The sequence below is a fragment of the Centropristis striata genome, chromosome 3, assembly GCF_030273125.1.
Source record: "Centropristis striata isolate RG_2023a ecotype Rhode Island chromosome 3, C.striata_1.0, whole genome shotgun sequence".
Classification (NCBI taxonomy): domain Eukaryota; kingdom Metazoa; phylum Chordata; class Actinopteri; order Perciformes; family Serranidae; genus Centropristis; species Centropristis striata.
In genome coordinates, this window is record NC_081519.1 from 13,839,026 (window position 1) to 13,859,869 (window position 20,844).

General features: G+C 41.3%; 1 protein-coding gene across 1 annotated transcript in view; it reads left to right on the forward strand.

Moving 5' to 3' along the window:
- Positions 1-20,844, forward strand: part of LOC131968168 (plexin-A1-like) — a 213,803-nt gene that overhangs the window by 38,184 nt on the left and 154,775 nt on the right. Inside the window, exon 3 of the mRNA XM_059328924.1 lies at positions 18,260-18,442. Within this exon, the coding sequence (XP_059184907.1) occupies positions 18,260-18,442 (183 nt within the window). The remainder of the gene's footprint in view (positions 1-18,259; positions 18,443-20,844) is intronic.

The window sequence follows — 20,844 nt, forward strand, 5'->3', positions numbered from 1 at the left end:
TATAAAGTGCGAACAGCTCTCATTTCTTTTTCCGGCTGTCTTCTTTTTCACTTTTTTTCTGCCCATTTTCCCTCTCCACATAACCTCTTGGTGCTTTGATTTAGTCAGACAGGGGACATCATTAGCCCAGTCCCCTGGATTTGTGAAATGTCACTCAGGAGTAGCACTCACGCACACACACACATACACACGGTATGGTTCGGTGCACCGCAGTGTGAGATCCTGGGGGATAGCATGAGCTAGACTTGGTTTTTACTAACTGATCCACAGTGCATGGCCCTGCATGCGTTACAGAGGACCCCTGCTCACACAGACACACACACTAGAGACCGACACAACAGCACACACTCCAGTTTCTCTATAGTGAACACATATACCTGCTCACATTCTTTTATTTTCTCCGACTTTCATGCCTCATTCTCTTGTCTCCCATTGCTTACCCACTCTATTCAGACTGCATCTGCCTGAATCCTCTTGTCTTTGTTCCATCTATTAGTGTTAAGTGTGCCGCACTCTTTAGTTGACCACCTGTCTTCAGTGACCTCATCTTCTATCCCGTGTGCTCTTTAAAGTCACCCATCCATCCCCTCCATCTCGCTCTCTCTCAAGATAGCTTAATTAAGAGATCTGTTTTAAAGCTTTTTTCTTTAAATGTCAGTGCACACCATTTTTTCTGGCAGGTGTCTTTTTTACACACGCACGCACACACACACACACACACACACACACACACCATTCACCCTGCGTTGTATCTAATGGAGTGGAATACTTGGTTAAGAATAGCACTCTTTCTCTGTGTAGGTCTTCATTAGCTTGAGTGCACAGGTGTGTTTTTTGTGGTCGTGTAAGTGATGGGAATGACCCAGCCGAGTCCTCTTTCACCTCCCTTTCTTCCGCTCTTTTGCCACCTTCTGTAGATATAGTCGCTTTCCTCTTCGGTGGTTGTCTTCATTCTTTTTTTTTTGTGCTTTTCTTTCTTTGGGCACATCACACTGACAATAGCTCCGAGGCAAAATACAGGCTATCTCATTTATTTCAATTAGACCTTTGCACTGGTGCAGCAGGAGCTCTGGGTGAAGAGTGCTGTGGTACGAATCGCAGGTTCGTACAGCAACGCATTTGAATCTTTTGTGTAGTGCAGTGCAGCATCATGAGGTCACTCACTGTGCTGTGGCCAGTCAAATACTGTGTGTGCAAATTCACATGCAAGGTAGATAACTGCATTATGCTGTGCTGCTTACCTCATCAGCATTTAGCTGGAAGAGAAAATTATTGCTGTCATGATGACTCTCAATCAGTGGACTTTCCATCTAACCTCAAAGGACTATAAATGGCTGTGCAGTGTGTTAGCTTTTGATAAGACTCCACACTACACGTACTGGTTTGCATTTTGTCTAACATGGCCTTACCAGTGTAGCCTGTATTACTTGTTATAGAAGTGGAAGCACATGACCAGCATGACCAGTAAGGGATAATGTACTGCAAGCAAAATGAATCCTAACCTGGTGATGCAAGAGTCTACAAAAAGGGATTTATTTCTCAATAATGATATGCTCTGTGTACTCTATCACACTTATTATGTGGCTACTTACTAAAGAAATCAATACATTGAAACCAAATTATAATTTTTGTAAATTATTTAATTGATGTTGTTGGTTTTATTTTTTCCACTGCGTCCATAGCAGCAGGTCTGCTGGTCAGAAATGTTGAATGTTCATCGAGTCATTCAGAGTATTCAACAAAGCTGTGTAATAGGCAAAATCAAATATGGCTTCCATATCCCATTCTGTCAGACAGGCCTGTTACCATGGATACTGCAGTTTTGATAAGGATTACTTTCACTCACACTAATTTATCACCACTTACACATCTCTCAGTTGTTCCATATCAGCTGTCATCAATGGTGATGTAATAGCCTCAGAGATAAGCTGATTGGCTGACCCCAAGACAGCAGCGAGGCTGGCGGGGTCAGCTTCAGGAGCTTCAGGTTAATGACGTCTGCCACTTTGCCCCTAAGCAGTGACCTAATGTCAGCTGCCCACCACTGACCTTAACCTCAGTCGGTGTCTGAGCGACCTCAAATCTGACCTCAGATGCATGATATCATTTTTCAGTGTGGGAGCCGGTGCTGTGCAACATTGTAAACATAACAAGCAGAGAGGAACTCGGACAAGAGTGAATCAGAAAGCAGAACTGAAATAAAGGACTTTCCTTCCGCTTTTGGCTACTTTTGGCAGCAGTTGGACTTTAAGTAAAGGGCAATCTTACAAAACTAACTGGGAGTCATTGCCTCATCCAAATGTCTCCAGCTGATCTAGGTTTAAAAGCTGCAGATCTCCTGCTCCACAACTCTCCACATTTAAGCTGTCGGCGTTTTCCCCTGAACCCCGCCCAGGTTTTCCCAGCCACTCAAGGACTTTAAACGCACCTCTACAAACTCATAAATGCCCATCTTAACTACATTCAACTGAGCAGTGTGGGAAAGGCTGTGTGATGCGGGGGTGGAGGGTGAATACGTTTAGGTTGACCCTGCCACGGAGCGGTGGAGAGGGCAGTGCAGGGTGGGGGAGGACTGGACAGCTGTTAGCCACACAGGCATGATGGATGACCTGCCGCTCTGTCAGCTCCGTGTGTGAAATTCATATTTGTGCTGGATCATAATTTCTAGCCTCTGGCCGTCATTAGGATGATATGTTTATGGGCAAAGTGAGATGGTGGCGGTTTTCCCTGTAAACACAAATGTTTGGGCATATTAGAGGCAGCTCTGTAATAAGAATATGTGTGTCAAACACACACCATTCATCACCTCGGCCGTGTTACCTGGCTATATTTATCTGCTGTGTGTGCGCCCCCGAGTGTTTGCGTGTCTCTGTTTTGTCCCTGAGCTTTATTAGTGAACCCCTGACCTTCTCTCCGGTTTGAGAGTGGATCAATATAAACCATTTCCACACAGAGAGGGAGGGAGAGAAAGAGAGAGAGGTATAGAGGTGAGCGTAAGTTTCAGAAGGTAAATGAGAGAGACTGCAGCTAGAACCAGAGAGAAAGACAGAGGTGCAGGACGTGGGTGGGTGTAAAAATGAGACGGCACAAGGGAGTCGGAGAGAGAGGAAGAGTTAGACGCCAAACTAGCGTACAGGAGAGAGTAAGGGAATTTAAAGGATGGTGTGGAGGTGATGAGAGACACAGAGTGAGTGTGAAAATAACAGAGTGAGCCAAGGAAGAGGCTTGAAGGGAAAACGGAAGGGATTGAGAAAGAAAAAGCACAAAAAGGAGGAAAACGCAGCTGTGTTGTTGACTGTCTATAGAACACAGGCAAATTGACTGTACGCATTGCTGTGATAATGCCTAGATTTGTGTGTTCAGTCATTTTTATCCTGTGTGCACTGGCTGCTGTTGAAATGACTGAACTGTAGGCACGCATATGTACGCTAACTGAAACACAGGAAACCAAAACAGTGAGCTGCAGGCCAGATGAAGAATGGAGATATGTTCTTTTCAATGTTAGAGCCATGAAAATGTCCAACAATATCAGTCACGAGGAGTTTGATGTGGAGCCATGTTTAGTGCTGCAGTCACGGCTGGCTAACTGTGTTTTGGATGTGATGTCGATGTTTTGTTTTTCATCGATGACAGCTGGAATTTTGATTTGACTGGAAAGACTTAATCTCTCGAAATAGATTTGAAAAAAAAAAGATGTCAAAACATCTTTAAATGTGTTTAAAATCTGATTTCCTAATGTTTTTCTGTGCAATTTCGCATTCACGAAAGCAGTCAAATCCCATATGTAGATAATAAAGTGCTTATAACTACACATAACCCGAGCTAGCGATACAGGGATGTAATTTTTGTATGACACGAGAGTTTTGATATTAACGAGAAAGGAATAAACAGAAAAAAATGGCATCTAGGGAGAGAATGAGAGAAGGAAAAACAGCCAAGGAGAGAGCAGCAAACCTTTTACAGCCAGGGTGTGCTTGAAGGAGAGGCAGTGATTCACCGACGGAGAGAAGAGAGGAGGAGAGAAAGAGTGATAGCCCCAGAAATCTTTTCGCCACCACTGCCAAGAACAGCAGGAGAAAAGGGCGGATGACAGAAAGAGAGGAGAGAGATAGAGGGGGGAGAGGAGAGGGTGATTGAACGCTGGCTGCTGCACAAATAATATCGGTGTCCGTCACCTGGCCACCACACTGTCCTCGTCAGCGGCACGACTCTCTGTCATGTCACCTCTGTGTGTGTGTGTGTGTGCGTGTGTGTGTTTGTGTGTATGTGTTTGTTGTGGCTCATCTGACAGGGTGTGTATATCTCGGAGTAGGTGCTATAATAAGGAGGACTCAGGAACACAACAAAACTCCTCTGGTGTTTATAAAACATCACTTAATTTATAGAGGCGTCCTCCAGGTGGAGAAAGTCAGGGGATCTTTTCGCTCAGGGGTCACTTTGCAGAGTATATTTTCTGACTCGCTAAAGTCATCACATTAAATGGTGATTTCCAGCAGCTTTTCGCCACAGCAAGCAAAACATTAAACTAGCCAGCTGTAACCTTTTGGGTTATTAGAAAACACTTATTTAGTTATAGAAAGTCATGGAAAAGTCATGGGAATTAACACCAGGGCAGCACAGGGAGCTGTGTTCATATTAGCATTAGCACACTGTGCAACAGTCCTTGGTTGTAGAGATAGATGTCCAGTGACCGTTTGCAGTATTTCTTTTGGGGCTGATCATGCACATTCTAATTGTTATGGCTTTTGCATTATTTTGTGCATGTCTTCCCCTGTGTCTCCATTCTCTCTCTGTCAAAAAGCAAAAATGCCCAAAAAGTATAACCTTAAAAACTGCTTTTTAAGACAGGATGTTCAAATCTCACCCAAACTTTCCTCAACCCATCAGTTTCAGTGACACACCTTTGTACATGGAAGTGATACAAAACACCAGTGGAATCCATTTAAGCAAGCTGTGATGAAGGCCAAAGTTTTTTTAATAATGGGCAGTGATGCTGTTAAACACACTCTTTTTAACCTTACTGATAATGATATACAAGCTTAATTTAACTATTCATCTAGAAGACTAGAAGTATTTCAAATTTGACCACTTTATTGAGATGACTGATTCGTCTGGCATCATGACATGAAACAGCGTTTTCTTGGATAAAAACCAATGAGTGGACTAACAATTGAACCAAAGAGTAATAACAACAAGGGTGACTGCTTTAGACAAGATCTCACTAGACTCATGTTTTTTCAATATCTATCATTGTAGGTTATTTTTTCCTCCCCTGCATGATGCATCAGCATTGTATTAAAGTGACATTATATTCAGATGGATACTTGGCTCTCTAGTGATTGGTTTGGAAAAATTTGATCCCCCCCCATGGTAATCGGTTAGAGTGGAGGCAATGACAGACTGAAAATGGAAATGGAGCGTTACAAGTCTGTTTAGAGGGAAAAAACAATCTTGGTTTGAACATTCCTTCTCCTCACTAGGAGCACCCTTGGTACTTGTCTCTACATGAGCCTCATGTCCAACCCAGGGTCTATTCAAAATGTCAGGCTGCTTTCTCTTGATCCCCAGATTGATGGTGAGGTTATGAACTTTGTCACAAGCCAATGCACCAATCAATCGGAGATCAATCATAGCGAATAATAAGAGTCAATCTCAAGTATTCGTTTTTTGATGCTCCATAGGCCAGCTGTTGCATGACCATCGGTGTCAAAGGGGAGATTTGATTCTCAACCTGAAATCCATACTGAGGTGATCACTTGTAGTTTAATTTGAGATTTTTAGGATCTTGTGGGTGATTGAGCTCATTGCTGTGGTATTTGTGCAAGACATTACTAGTGGAGCAGTGTGGGTGGTGCTGTGATGCATCTTTCCTTGGAATATGTTTGAAAAATGTTTTTTATTGTTATCATGTAATCATAGGTGGGGTTCTTGCGGTGTTGTTTCTTATACTAAACTATTTGGTGTGTGTGTGTGTGTGTGTGTGTGTGTGTGTGTGTGTGTGTGTGTGTGTGTGTGTGTGTGTGTGTGTGTGTGTGTGTGTGTGTGTGTGTGTGTGTGTGTGTGTGTGTGTGTGTGTGTGTGTGTGTGTGTGTGTGTGTGTGTGTGTGTGTGTGTGTGTGTGTGTGTGTGTGTGTCTCCTCAGGGTAGCTGCTGAGAGCAGCATGGTTATCAGAATAAGTAACATCCTGTGGCGAGTTGCACCCAGGAGACTGATTACAACAGTATGGCAGATGCAAATTATATAACCCATCCTTTTACCTATGGCTGATAAGGACACACACTATAGCAGAATATTACAGTGACTCGCTGAAATGGATGCAGTACAGCACACAATGAGTTCTCTTTATTTCTACAATCCTGCATTCATTCTTAAGTCTAGTTTCCTGGTTTTGTTTAAATTCCCATATTTCCTTCTGGAAACTTGCTCGACAAAAATTAATAATGGAATATCAAGTTTTCTCTCCGCCGTTTGATGGTCGAGCAAATATCCTGCACGTCATGAGCTTACATTATGCGAGCGGAGCAGATTTTCATTACATTGTTACAGAAAAGACAAAGTGGAATTGGCCAGCTAACCTTATTAAATCCATCATTATGATTATCATCTAATCAACGTAACTCACTTGTGGTCTTTGTAAAACACAGTCCTATTCTGCAGACCTAATCTAAAAGGATGTGCCGGCAAATGCGTTTAAGTAATTAGACCTGATTAATTGAGCCAGAGTTGATGAGCAGAGTTAATTGACAGTCTAAATGAGTTGAGCTCGGAGACGCCGATCGGGCGGATTGTCTCGAACGTTATTGGTTCTAATGGGTCGTGTTTCGGTTAATATTTGGCAATTTGATTTTGAAATCCGAAACTGGTTAATTTATATACCGGATAGACTTTTGATTGCACCACAGTGGTGTGTGCGAGCTAACAATGTCACACCCACTCTGTGTTCAAGTGTCGCTCTCATCCCATTATTAAAGGACAATAGAAAACCTTTTGTAAAAGACCCCATCCAGACTCTGTGTGAGCTGCTTAATTCTCTCGCTCTTTTTTTCCCTGACCTTTTTCTCTCTCTCTGAGGAGTGTTTAGCTCAACAAATCCCCATCTCTCGCACCCCTCTAATGATACTAATTGTCAGTGTAATTATGTATTGATCTGTACTGTGTGTGGGTGGTGTGTTGCATACATCATTATCAGGAGTAATCGGAGAATGTGGGGCAGGGGTTCTACGCATGCTAATAGTCTCTATGTGTTTGTTTGCTTTAAGTTTCTTTTTAAATCCTCATATCTGCTTCGAGCTTCATGGTTGGGTGCCTCTTAGGGGTGTTACGGTACAGAATAGTCACGGTTCAGTTAATACTTGGTTTAGGAGTCGCTGAGTGCGAGTTCGATCCAGCGGGAAAACTAACCGAAATGCATAAGGGTACATTTCTTTGATATTATTATGAACAGAGAGTAGCATAAGTATCAATAACAGATTTGTTCTAATTATGCTGTTGTTGCAGTTTCTGCATTTCATTTGCTCTCGCCATAGTTTGACTGACTTGTTGTGCAATTAGCAAATGTTGCAAACAACGTTCAGCTAAAAGTGTTCAGGTGAAACGTGAGGTTATAAACTTTGGTTCCACATTCAAGTATTAGTCTACATATCCTGTATTCTATTGGACGGTGACCCCCTGTACTGTGACGGTTTGTTACGAATATACAAGCTACAGCTCTGGTACATGTGTCTACTTTCCATAAATATCTGCCAGACATAAATGTGATCTATGAGCGTTTGAAGGGAATACCTGCTATTGTCCAATAACACCTGGTCCCCCCCTGCCTTTTCTTTTAAAAGGGCAAATCATTTTGAGTTTTTTGTTACCTGAATGTTATGTCACAATGCATCCAAAGGACACTGTGGACCACAGCTCATAATAAACACAGTCCACTTTCAATCATAACAGCTCAGATAAGGCTTTATCAAACTGAAAATTGAAGGGAAAAAATGTAAATCAGCACGTCCCAGGGCCGACAAAGTAATAATATAAATCTTACTGTTATTTTAAAAGCAAATTTATGTTCTTATTTTGATATTTATTTGATGAATGAATACAAAAAATATAAATCCCAACAGAGCTAAGTCTTTATTACTAAAATTATGATTTATGATTATGATTTTTTACATTTATTTTTCCTCCATTTAATAGCTGGGTTTCTATGTAAATGTGAAATGATGAAAAACAGTTTCACCAACTGGCTAAAGTGTTGGATTCAAATTCTATGACTTGACCTCTCATTTGGGTCACATTAATCATAAAACCTTGAGCTGTTTAACCCATTGAAGCCTAAAACGCCTGTAAAAACAGCCTGTAAAACCTCTGGGCGATTTTAAAATAAGCCCATAAAACCTGAAGTTTTTCTGGAAATTCAACAGAAGTGTCAACACTTCTACTAAATAATAGATTTTTTTTTAGAAATTAAATTCAAAAAGTATTTGAGAGCTTATACAAATACTACAAAACGACGTATCCGCTTTCCAGGCTTCAATGGGTTAATTGGTCTTGTATGCAGTTATAAGTACAATTTAATTCCTTAAAATATCTATCTGCTGTGGGAAACCTTTACAGTAAATCTGCTGAGCCGCTGCTGGTCACCGAGCATCTCCACCAGAACAGTCGGAGGTTAAGTACTTTGCTTAAGGGCGCCTGTGGTGGTTACTGATGGAGGGCAGAAGTGTGTTACTCATTCACTTTTCCCCACCCACATTTCCCAGCTGGTGTGGGGATTTGAACTGACGATCTTCTGATCGTGAGCGATCTTCCTGTCAGCCTTCTACTGGCATCGGTTTATTTTCAACAGACTGTGTGCCTCTTTGCGTGCATTTCCGGGTGTATTTCTTCCTGTACGTTCTCTATACAGTATCTATTTTTCCTCCTGTCTCTCACTTTCAGTTGGATTGTGGTCTAAACATGTGGTGACAGCTTTTGGAAGCAGCTCTCTGAATAGGTGCCAACTCCTTGAGGTTTCACTGTCTGCCTGGAGTGCACTCAACATAGAAATTACTACCCTGCAACCCATGAATATGGAATTGGTGCAGTCATCTCTCTTTCTAAATTATTGATCAGTTAGGATCCAGTAACATATTCTAGAAAACAGCTACATGGACTTGTAAGGAAACAATTCATAGATTGTAAATAGTTTGGACAAAAATAAATTTCTTCCTTAGACTGTTTTTTCCCCTCACACCCCTCTAGTCATGCATTTTGAATCACCAGCCTGTAGAAATACTGTTAATGCATCTCACAGTATGTCTAACACCTTTGAGACCAAAGCAATCAAACACACTCTGTCTCCGAGGAGCCAATGGCGTCAAAGCTGACGTTGGTGATGAGCCTTGTGAGAGTATTCATCTTGTTATTCTAAACACAGAGGTGTCTGTTTTCTACATTCATGCACTATATGTCCATTGATACAGTCTTCTTTTCAGGAAGGTTTACATTTAGCAATGAGGGTGTTAATTGGCATAGAGTAAGTTAATTTAATTAAAATCACACAATACACACACTAGGTACACGAGAGCTGGCAGGATTAAGTCTGTTTCGTGTTCGGTCCAACCGATTTGGACATTTGCGTTCTCACAAAGAGCTCCTCCAGATAATGTCTAGATAAGTTCAGGTTTACAGTACATGTGGTCCAACAATTCATTAAAGCAATAAATATATATTAGAAAACATAGATATTGAGATATACACAATTGTTGAGCCCTGATATCTTTCTCCTTAGCTTCGGGCTAAATATTAGTATATGAGAGATGAACCTATAATCTTCTTTGACAGTGATGTTGACTAACTTTGAGCCCAGATAGATAGATACATACATACATACATACATACATACATACATACATACATACACAAGCATAAACTTTGCATTATGAATTTGTTAATATTATAAGTGTCACAATTTTAATTCTCATTCCTAATGAGCTTTCAATTTAAACTATTGAAATCAACAGCATGATCTGCAAAATCAGGAATGTGACCACATGACCTTAGTGTGGTACCTTAAAATGATGCCATGTTGCCAATCATTCTAAGGAACGATTTGCAAATAGTCAAGTCATAAAATCAGTGACGGGTCCATCTCAAGTCTAATCAAATAGCAGGTCATGACACCCCTGGTGACTAGGATACCTTCAGATGCTAGGTTGCTCTTCTGCTTTATGAAGCAGCACAAGGGCTCGTCAATGCTGCTTTGAGCACACACACACACACACACACACCGCATCGCTTTATGTGTTTATTCTTCTTGAAGAAACTCCAGCAATGTCTCCATGAGTTCAAGGCCCCTGCTGAGATTTCTGGGTAATTTATGAGCCGCCCTCTCCCAGAATCCCTCACTCTGCTTGGAGCCAGCACTATACACACAGACACATACACACATGTCAGGTAGAAGGCACCTGCAACTGCTGGTATACCCCTAGTTGTGTGTGTGTGTGTGTGTGTGTGTGTGTCTTTGTCATCTGATATGAAAACAAGGTGGAAGGCTGCAAAGGAACAGCTCCCGTGGTTGATGTTCGATAATTTTCGTTTCCTGCTGTCCACTTCGCTTTCACTTCTCTCCTGTTCACACACATCCACACAAACGTTACGTTTCAAAGTGAAATGTGTGTTTGTCTGTCGGCTTGATGAGGAAACGACCTATGACTAGTGAGGAGAGAAGCTCATATGTTGTGCATGCATGAATGCACGAACACACACAACCACACACTGATGAATTGCAGGCTTGTCCTGAATCCATGCTGTCAGCATTAATACCAGCCACTCGTGTCCCTCGTATGTCTTCTCCTCTCCTTCCCAGCTCTCCATGATACAAAAACATATTTTTTGTGTATTTCTTTCTGCACAAACAGGTTTTTATAGGGTAACGCCTGCTAATGCAACATGCTGCCCAATTAATTCACGTTCCCAAATGAACCAGTGTTTTCGTGCTTTCCATGTATGTTTTCCTTCCGTCTTAATAGCCATAATTCACAGCAGTTTTTTCAAACAACATACGTACATAAGCCCATATTGTATTCTGGTGTTTCCATATGTTTTTCTAAATGGAGGCTACTATTGACAAATTCCACTCGAGATCGGCATGATGTGTGCCTGGACATGTTTTCTTGACGTATTGCGTTAAAGAAATACCAATCATAGGGGGAATGATTATTCAACCATTTCCTTTCGCGTGGGCCAACCAGCTCACATCCGTAATCAGTCAGTGTTATTGTGGGCTGAGTTGTGTGCGTACACGTGTGTTTGGTGCCATAAGAATGACTATATTTCATGGTTTTGCAGTGTGAGGTGGCTGAAGCAGCTCCACCCAGGGGAAAACACCACAGTAGTGGCTGTTAGCCAGCAACACGCGTGACCTCTAGCTGTTTCTAGGGACTATTGTGTGTTTATTTATATATATATATGTGTGTGTGTATTTCTTGGTGAGAAATCCTCATATATTGTATTCAGCAGTATCTGGGTCACATATTTCTTTGTGACCTTGAATATCAGCTGACAGCTCACATGTGCTGTATACACACATTGTAATTCTTCACTCTCAGCCTGTATATTAACCCTTTCAAAACCCCATTAAAGTTCACACTTTAGGGAGTATAATTCTGCAACTATTTTGATGATCAGTTTCTAGTTTGATTAGAAACATTTGAAATGAACTGCTTACACCTTCTCTCAAGTCAACATTTGTTTCCTTCTTGGTCTATATAATGATAAACTGAAAACATCTGGACTGTTAGGCTGCATTCACACCAAATCAGGCATTGCCGCCATTAGATTTGCAGCGATGTGGCGGTGTCAATTAAATGGCCCATTTCTGTGACATCATGTTATGAACTTTAACTCAAGAGAAATACTGCCCAGAAATCTCAAGTTGAAGAGTGGCACACCACTGAGCGACTGCACGATGATTAACGTCTTTGTACTCCCTAATGGCAGGGTTGTACCGCTCTGCAAAGGTCATCACAGCGGTGATTTGTCTCTCTCCAATCTTCACAGTTGCTTGGTAAACCGTGGAATGCTACATGGTAAACAAGATTCTTCTTCCTTTCGGTGTCTTCTGGTTCGAGTGCCCGTTATGAAAATGGCCACCACATTGGGACGTCAGGTTGCATTTCTCCAAATATTGATTCCGTTTCAGTTTTTTCCCACAGGGCAGCTGCGCCTTTTTTGTAATGTTGGCGTCTTGACTAGCCAGACCAATCTCCACAGAGTTGTGTCTGTGCTGGAGAATGGCCTGGTGCACCTATCTTCATTCTTGGATAAATGGTTTTAAATCCGGCTTGTTTTTAATTAATCACAGACATCTTAGGCGGTGCTAAGCCCAGAAAGTGAAACGGTAGCCCTGCAAAACAGATAGTAGAGACAACAGAAGCTGCAGCAGATGGACTGACCCAACAGTCTGCATCTAGTAAGTCAGACCACCAGCATTCAAATGAATGCACTTTTTGCCTGATTTGGTGTAAATGCAGCCTGATTCAGACAAAACAAGACACTTAAAGATGTCACTGTGGGCTTTGAGAATCTGTGAAGGGTATTTTTGCTACTTTCTTACATGTTATAGCCAATGCATGTAATTTGTAGATTAATCAACAATATAATTAAGCATTCACTGCAACCCTTATATGCATTTGACCAATGTATAATCATTTGTTAAAATAAGCACCATCTCATGATGGATACATGATTGGACTAATGGTAGAAAATTAGCTCCTGTTTTTAGTTTTAACACACACACAATGGCTCTCATTTATCAAATGAGCGTACGTCAGAAAGTGAGCGTAAAGTGGCCGTATGATCGTTTCTACACAAGCCTCGGCATTTATCAATTTGGTGACAAAGCAAAACATGTTTAGACTACATCAATTATCACTAAAACGTCATTAAAAATAAATACACCCTACGACTGTGAAATTCTTTAACCAGAATATTAGACGAGGCTATTAAATGTTGTCTTCTGCTATTTTACGGTGTATATTTATACATACAGAAATAGGCTTTTCCAACCTCCATGGGAGTTTAATGGTCTGCTACTCTGCTGACAGCACCACTGATTTTCTTCCTTTTCACTTTTTATGCTGCCAAACAAAACCAGTTTGTTGTGTTGCAGCTATTGGACGTCAGCGTTTCACTTTGTGACTCAGGAATTCCTCTTCTTTTTGAATTAAAACTTACTCTAAAACATTGTTTACCACCTTCAACCAAAAAGCTGAAAACTTTTAAGTCTGTGCTCCAAATATAAAATATTCAGTGAACTTGTTTGAGTTTATAACTATAAGTACTTTTATTTCATAAACCTCCGTCGCTGCATATTTCTGTAATATGTCTATATCGCTACTGTTGTTATTTGTAACGGTGCACTTTGCTAATAAAGTTGACTTTAGGGGGGAAAAAATCCTCTTTTTGGCCGTATTGTGTCCTTCGGTGTCGTAAACTCTGGAGGCGAGCCTTCTGAATCAGGTATATATTAGGGCGTGACATTAAATGACGCTTGTTTCGAGCCGCCACATTTATCAACAGCCGATCTTTTTTACGCTGTGATCGGAGAAATACGATCGTTTCATAAATCACACGTGAACCCTGTCGTAAGACGAAATATACACTCAGATCTGCGCTCGTTTCTACGCTCGTTTGATAAATGAGGGCCATTCATACTCCCTTTTTTTGGAGGGGATCCCTAGTGAACTGCAAATCCACAAATTCACTCAGCGCCACCTGCGCGCTGTGAAAATCAAAATAAGAAAACTTACTCTTATGCATTTGTAAGATCCTGCTGCCAAAGTCAGTGGAAGGTTGTTGGCTTAACTCTTTCAGCCCTGACAGAGTTGTGCGTCTTTGAAAACACTGCAGAACATTATATACGGTCTCCAGCCAATAACCCTGCTGAGACCACAGAGGGGAATATTCTTTCCATACTAAATATCAGCTTCAATTCACGTGGGGATCTTTTAGTGCTTTAAACTGCAGAACCGTCAGAAGAATGTAACCTCCATTAAAATGCTTTCCAACCTCAAGGGACACGCCTTTTATTCCATGCTGATCTATGCTGTTTAAGGAATGCTATAGCACCTTTACCCTCCAGTGCCCCAGAGAGACCTATATAGGCTACTGTGTATGTGCTAGTGTGTGCATTGTGTGTGTAGTGGTGTGTGTTAACCCATATGGACTCATGGGGCTACTGTATACAGTATTTTCAACCGTGAGTCTCTTCCACAGAAGATGGATTAACCCTTTTAACTTGTTTTCCTTAGGCTGTGACGGCACTGGATTGCTTGTGTGTGTGTCAGTGTGTTCGTGGTTGTGTGTGTGTGGGGTGGGGGACTAGTCCAGATTGATGGATTTCTCTCCTTTGACTATGCTGTTCAAAATTGTTGCCTCTAGTTGTATTTCATATGAAGTCAATGGGAATTGTTCTCTTGCTCCTAGCCAAATCTGAACACATAGAAAATAGACTGGTGTGTGTGTGTGTGTGTGTGCACAAATTTACTAGCCCTCACATGTGTGTTTTTGTCGGTGTGTGTGTCTTCTGTCAGTCGCCATTGTTCCGAGGAAAGAAATTGCCCCCAAGCCATTAGTTGGTACAAAAGAAAGTTGTTTCAGGTAATGGCTGTGTGTGTTCCTGTCTCTTACTTTCTTTCTTTCTTAAACACACACACACACACACACACACACACACAGACTCTTCAATTAAAATGTCTTTTCTTTTTTCTTTCCTTTTACCATGTGACATTTTTGTGCAAAGGAAAGCAAGAGAGAGCAAGCTCTTTGTTGATTGCCCTTCTACCCCGCACACACACTCTGCACTCTTTGGAGAACATAGTAAAAAGACGTATGTGAGGAACACAAAGAGTAGTGACTGAGTGAGAGATGGAGGCCGAGGGAGACTTTCTGAGGAGGGACGAATGAAGAGGGACATGCAGAGTGATTAGGCGAGGAGGGATGGATGGACGGAGGTGGAGATGGACAGGGAGGGGATATCGATGTTTGCTCAGTTACTGTATCAGCTGGAAAGAGACGGGGGGAAAAGAGGGAGAAAGTAGAAAAAAGCAGAATAACGGGTTATTGACATGTGCTGAGCTGCAGGCAATTTAGGTAGATCGGGAGGGAGAGAGAGTGAGCAAGTGAGAGGGAGAGCGAGCGAGGGAGGGGTGTTATCTTTTTTCCTGTGTGGATCAATCAGATGATGTAGTGATAGGACTGTGGATTACACCGCCATTTACACACTCTCCAAGTGTGTGAATTTGTGTGTATATGTGTGTGTGTACTAACTCATTCACGTGTCTGTTGGCTCTGGTTGACACACACTGATGCCCATTCAGTTCCACACTTTAGCAGTCAGTCAGCAACCTCGTGTCTGACACACACACACGTCTGCACTCTCACACACACATTTGGTTTCTGTCAGAAACAGTACTACCAAAGCAGCATCGGAAAAGTACTTATTTTAGTTGACACACAAAGATTTTTTGATTGTCAAACCTTTGGCTAGTAGATTTTACTTTCATCATCCATAATCTTGATGATTGTTTTCAATTAGTGGATTAATAGGCAGAAATATCCATCACAACTTCCCTGAGCCCAAATGGATATCTTTACAGAGCCAGTGAACTGAAACATATTTCACCAGTTTTGATCCTTTGCGACTCTGTCAATTGTTCATTTGTCTCCTGTTATACACCAAATTATATGTCTAGAAATCAGTATCAGAGTATTATTACCAGTGGTGGTTCTAGACCAATTTTACTGTGGGGGCCAAGCAGGGGCCAGTGTTTAATCAGAGGGGCACATTAAAAATCTTCAAAAATGATATTTAAGTACGACAATGACATTTCTCATTTTTTGTGCAAAATTACTTTTTTTTATTTTGAAAGTGCAGTACAGTGAGAATGCTATTTATATTTAGCTTTTATTGCACAATTAAACTATTATACAATGTACACATTCTGGGTTCATTTTGTGTACAATGAGATATTGTTTGAACAAAAAATAGCTAGAATTGTTCCGTCGTTCATTGTTATAAATTGATCATTTTATTATTAATTTGACACAGGGGCCACAGCAGGGGCCAAGGGCTTCTTCACAGGGGCAGTGGCCCCTGGAGGCCCCTGTGTAGAACCGCCACTGATTATTACATACAAAAAACATCCTGCATTCTAGGGCATTTAGATAAGTTCTTCTGATTTAAACAAGACTTTGTTATACAGATTATCTGTATCTGTATTCAGATAGAAGACCAAAAATTGACATGAATTATACCGGAAGTCATCTTAAATTGGGCAAATATTGTATTTACTAACCTAATATTTATTGGCATTGCAATTTTTGTGCCTATTTAAAAGCATAACATTTGTTTAATATTGGCATATAATTTATTCTAAAGTATATTTTCCCTGAATAATAATGAGCAACTGCGAGTAGACAGAAAAATATCTGTTTCTGTCACAGTATTTGTGCTTTTCCCGATCTACGTATTTCCACATCCACATTTACAAAACAGTGTGCCCGAGGTCTTATTCATTCATCCCACGCTCGTCCTTCTCCTGATCTGTGTGTGTGTGTGTGTGTGTGTGTGTGTGTGTGTGTGTGTGTGTGTGTGTGTGTGTGTGTGTGTGTGTGTGTGTGTGTGTGTGTGTGTGTGTGTGTGTGTGTGTGTGTGTGTGTGTGTGTGTGTGTGGTGTGTGTGTGTGTGTGTGTGTGTGTGTGTGTGTGTGTGTGTGTGTGTAGCTAACAGTCCTCTGTAGCTCCGTATCACAATCAACTCTTAAGCCTACAAACTTTTTGGAGACCCAATCAAATGGAAAGGATTTTATTTAAATCCTTCTTGTAACTGTACACTGCTAAAATATTCTATTTCACGCAGAAATGTGTCACAGTACAGAAGCCAAAGCCTTTTTAACTTGTGTTTCACCAGCACTTTAAATTGTGAGAAACATAAAGGAATTTGGAAACTCTCAAATTTAAGGAGCTGGAAAAACTTCATATTTGACAATCAGTTATCGAAATCAATTTCTGTCCCTACAAAAGTAAAAAAAAGAATGTTAGTTTAACAAACCAGTCAATGTCTGTGGCACTTTGACCCTACTTCATAGGCAACTTATTATGGTCTGTGTGTGTGTGCATAATGACTGGTAAAGGCATCATATGGGTCAGAGGATTGCCCGGGGCGATGGGCCCCTCGTGACACAGGAATGCTCCAGATAATGTCACATGGTCACCAGCATTGCCGCCATGGCACCGCCGTGACCGAACACTTTACAATATGCTTTAAGTTTTGCACGGTGGGATTCTGTTAGGGAGAAAGTACGGTGTATCTGTGAATGGCTCGTGTTTGAATAGGCTGCTTAACATGTAGGATAATTAAGTAAAAGCATTGAGGTTAGGTGACACGCCTATATGCCTGTCTGTGCTCCCGCTGTGATGTGGAAACAAGTAACAAGTGGACTTTCAGAGGATTCTGCTGCTTTCAAGATTTTATTTAAAGGGCGTCCTTGGAAGTCGCCGGGCTAAGGCGCTTGATGTCTCGGACTTGATCCGGACATTTGTTGTTTCATTTCCTGCTCTCTCCAAGTCCTCCTCTCGATGCTTTGAACTGTTTAACAATAAAAAGACTTCAGAAATATTTTTAAAAGGGCCGTTATTTAGAGCAGGGATTCCCAAAGTGTGGTGCGTGCACCCCCTGGGGGTGCGTGAGCTGCTGCTTAGGGGGTGCGCGAGATGAAAAATGTAATGGCGGTCTGATAATTACACAATTACACCCCCCCCCCCCCCCCCCCCTCACACTTCCATCTTCCATTTCCTCTGAAAAGGGGAAACTTGCACATAACTTTGTTGCCATTATATTGAAACTGTGTTTCAATATAAAGATAGACATAAGAGACATAAGAGAGCGCGTTGTGGTGGTGATTATTTTATTATATGTGTGTTCTGGACATTTGAGCATGATTAAACATGCCGCCTTTAATATGGCTATAAAAAATCTTATTGCATTTTGTTTTTTTGAAGGTGTGGGGGATTGGGGGTGCGTCAACCTGGTGGGGACATAGAAGGGGGTGCGCAGCTAAAAAAGTTTGGGAACCGCTGATTTAGAGTGTACTCTGTGATGCTGTTGATGTACTGAATCAGAAAAAAAGTGCACAAGATAAAAATAGACTTACTTGAATTTTGAACAATTCTATATTCTTCTGTCAGGCCTCTTGTTTGATACTCTTCTTTTCTCTCTTCCTACAGCCGCTGCAGATAGACGATAACTTCTGTGGCCAGGACTTCAACCAGCCTCTCGGGGGAACCAGCACCATCGAGGGCACGCCCCTTTTCATCGACAAAGACGACGGCATGACCTCAGTGGCGGCGTACGACTACAGAGGCAACACTGTGGCTTTTGTCGGCACACGAAATGGCAAACTGAAGAAGGTAGGAATTATTATTATTATTATTATTATGCTTTTTGTTTTGGTTGTTTTCGAGAGCTAAAAGGAAATTGCTGGGGTGTAGAGCAAACTTTTGCTCTTTGCTGCTTGTTGTTTCAAGGACATTTAGAGAAAGGGCTGCAACTCATTTAGCGTCACCTTTTTTTTTCATGGCAGTTTTTCAGCCAGTGGTGGTTATTATTCACTTAATGAACTGTATGCTTGCAGCTTAATCGTTGTGCATTCTCACAAAGCACTTTGCAGGCACTTTTTACACTAAGATTAAATGCAGTCAACTCCATTTTTCTCGCTAGTGGCCATTTCCAACAGGACATTCAAGTGCCTCTTTAAAACCTGTTCGTTTAACAGGCAATTTAAAGCAAGTCTGTGGCTACTCCCCTCATTGATTGTCATGTTAGTCACGTCACACATAAAATGTTACTGCTGTATCCCAACGCCACGTACCGCCTCGCCTCTAATTTTAAGAGCTCGCCTTCAATCAATCCAACAGCTATGACTGGTGAATGGCTTTTCTGTTCTGGTCAGCTGTGGAGTGGGGATTAATTCAGGTGGGTATATGGAGGGTAGGACAGAGGGATAGAGCGCTGATGGATGGATGGATGGATGGATGGACTTTTTAACTTTCTGTCTTCTGCTTCAGTCTGACTTTCAGATAAACTCTTTGCTTAATATAACTTTGTATGGATGTAACGTTGGAGAGCAGTTTATGAGTGAATTTCTTATTGGTTTTTGTTGTCCTTTTAGTTTAAGTTCCACACTAGCAGTTTGGGGGTTGTGTCAACATCAGACACATATTTGGACCATGGAGATGCAACTGCCGTAGTCCTGTGTATAGATATTAACTAGGGGTGTCACAAGTGCGATTCTAAATCATAAATCCATTGAAATTAGCTTTTAATTTCAATTATTGAAATAAAAAAAAAAATCAACAGTTTCAATAAATTATTTAAATGTACCATATGGTCACATTTATGTCTTTTTTAATGAATTTGTAATGTTATTGACAGCTGTGAGGGCGTAAAACAGTGATTATTGATCTTTATGAATTGGGACTCCCTAGCACCCAAAAAAAGAGATGAAATATCAAATTGAATGGAATCATAACGTTAAAAGTCTAATTGAATCCTGGATTTCAGGGATTGTTACTCCCCTAGTATAAACCCAATTCAGTCCATTTTTATGTATTAATGTCCACTTTCATCAAATAAAAGAAAAACTATAACTTGTAAATATTATCAACATTAGGCAGGATTTTGTTCGATCCTCCACAACGCTTCAAAACACCTGGAATGTTTCAGAATCGGAGTGTTTGTGAATGTGGCATGGCTGCCCTCTGTGATATTAATTAGTTGAGTTGCAGTAGTCAGATTTCACTTATCATGGAGAGTTGCTGACAAGAAAAGCAACCGATTCTGAAGTATTTTGGATTTGAACCCAATCAACGCACATCTTGTCTTGTAAAATGTCCGGTGATGATCGGTTACACCGGAGTTGTCACGACTTGCTTAACGAGTTGGGAAATGTCCTCACTGTGGCATCCCTACCTTGTGGATAAAAACATGCAATCAGCCCATTAATGTAACAGAGTGACAATTGGGTTGAATATGTTGTTGGTTGACATGGAGATTGTATGTTAGATGTAAACTCTTACAATGTCCCATAATTACGATTCCATCTGCATAACATGCTTGTGTGCAGCCCGGGCATTCGTTACTATGTGTCATGTCTTTGCATGTATGTGTGTGTATCCGCTCCGTGGACGGCGGAGCTCTCGGGGTAAATGGTACCTCATTAGAATTCACCCCGTTTCCCGCCGCACTGCTCAAGACCTGTCATCCATTCAATATTATGAATGTATAATCAGCCTGTGTGTTTGTGTGCCTTTTAATGCGTGTTTGTGTATGCACGCAGTGTTTGTGTGTTTGTCACTCACAGTACGCATAATAATGTGTACGCTTGTGATGGCATGGATTTGTGTGCGTGTGTGTGTGTGTTTATGAGGGAGCGAGGGACAACAAACAATACAGTGTTGACTAAGATTCAGCGCTGTGCATTTGTCAAAGTGACATCCATTCACTTAGTTTGGCAGTAGTCCCTTTATTTATTTAGCTATCGTCACATGTCTTTTCTTCTGTGCTGTTGTGTTGAGCAGTGTGTGTGTGTGTTTGTGTGGAACATCACCTGGCAAGCAATGCTACAGCAGGTAGTTGAGGTATGCTGTTTTCGCGTATGTGTGTGTGAGTGTGTGTGCGTGTGCATGTGTGTGTATCAGCGGAGCCAGAGAGCCTGCAGATCTTTTGGCTGCCTTCTGTTTCAGACAGAAAACCCTAAAACAACAAGAAATCTGGTCTTGGAAAATATTCAATTTGCATAGACGGAACAATA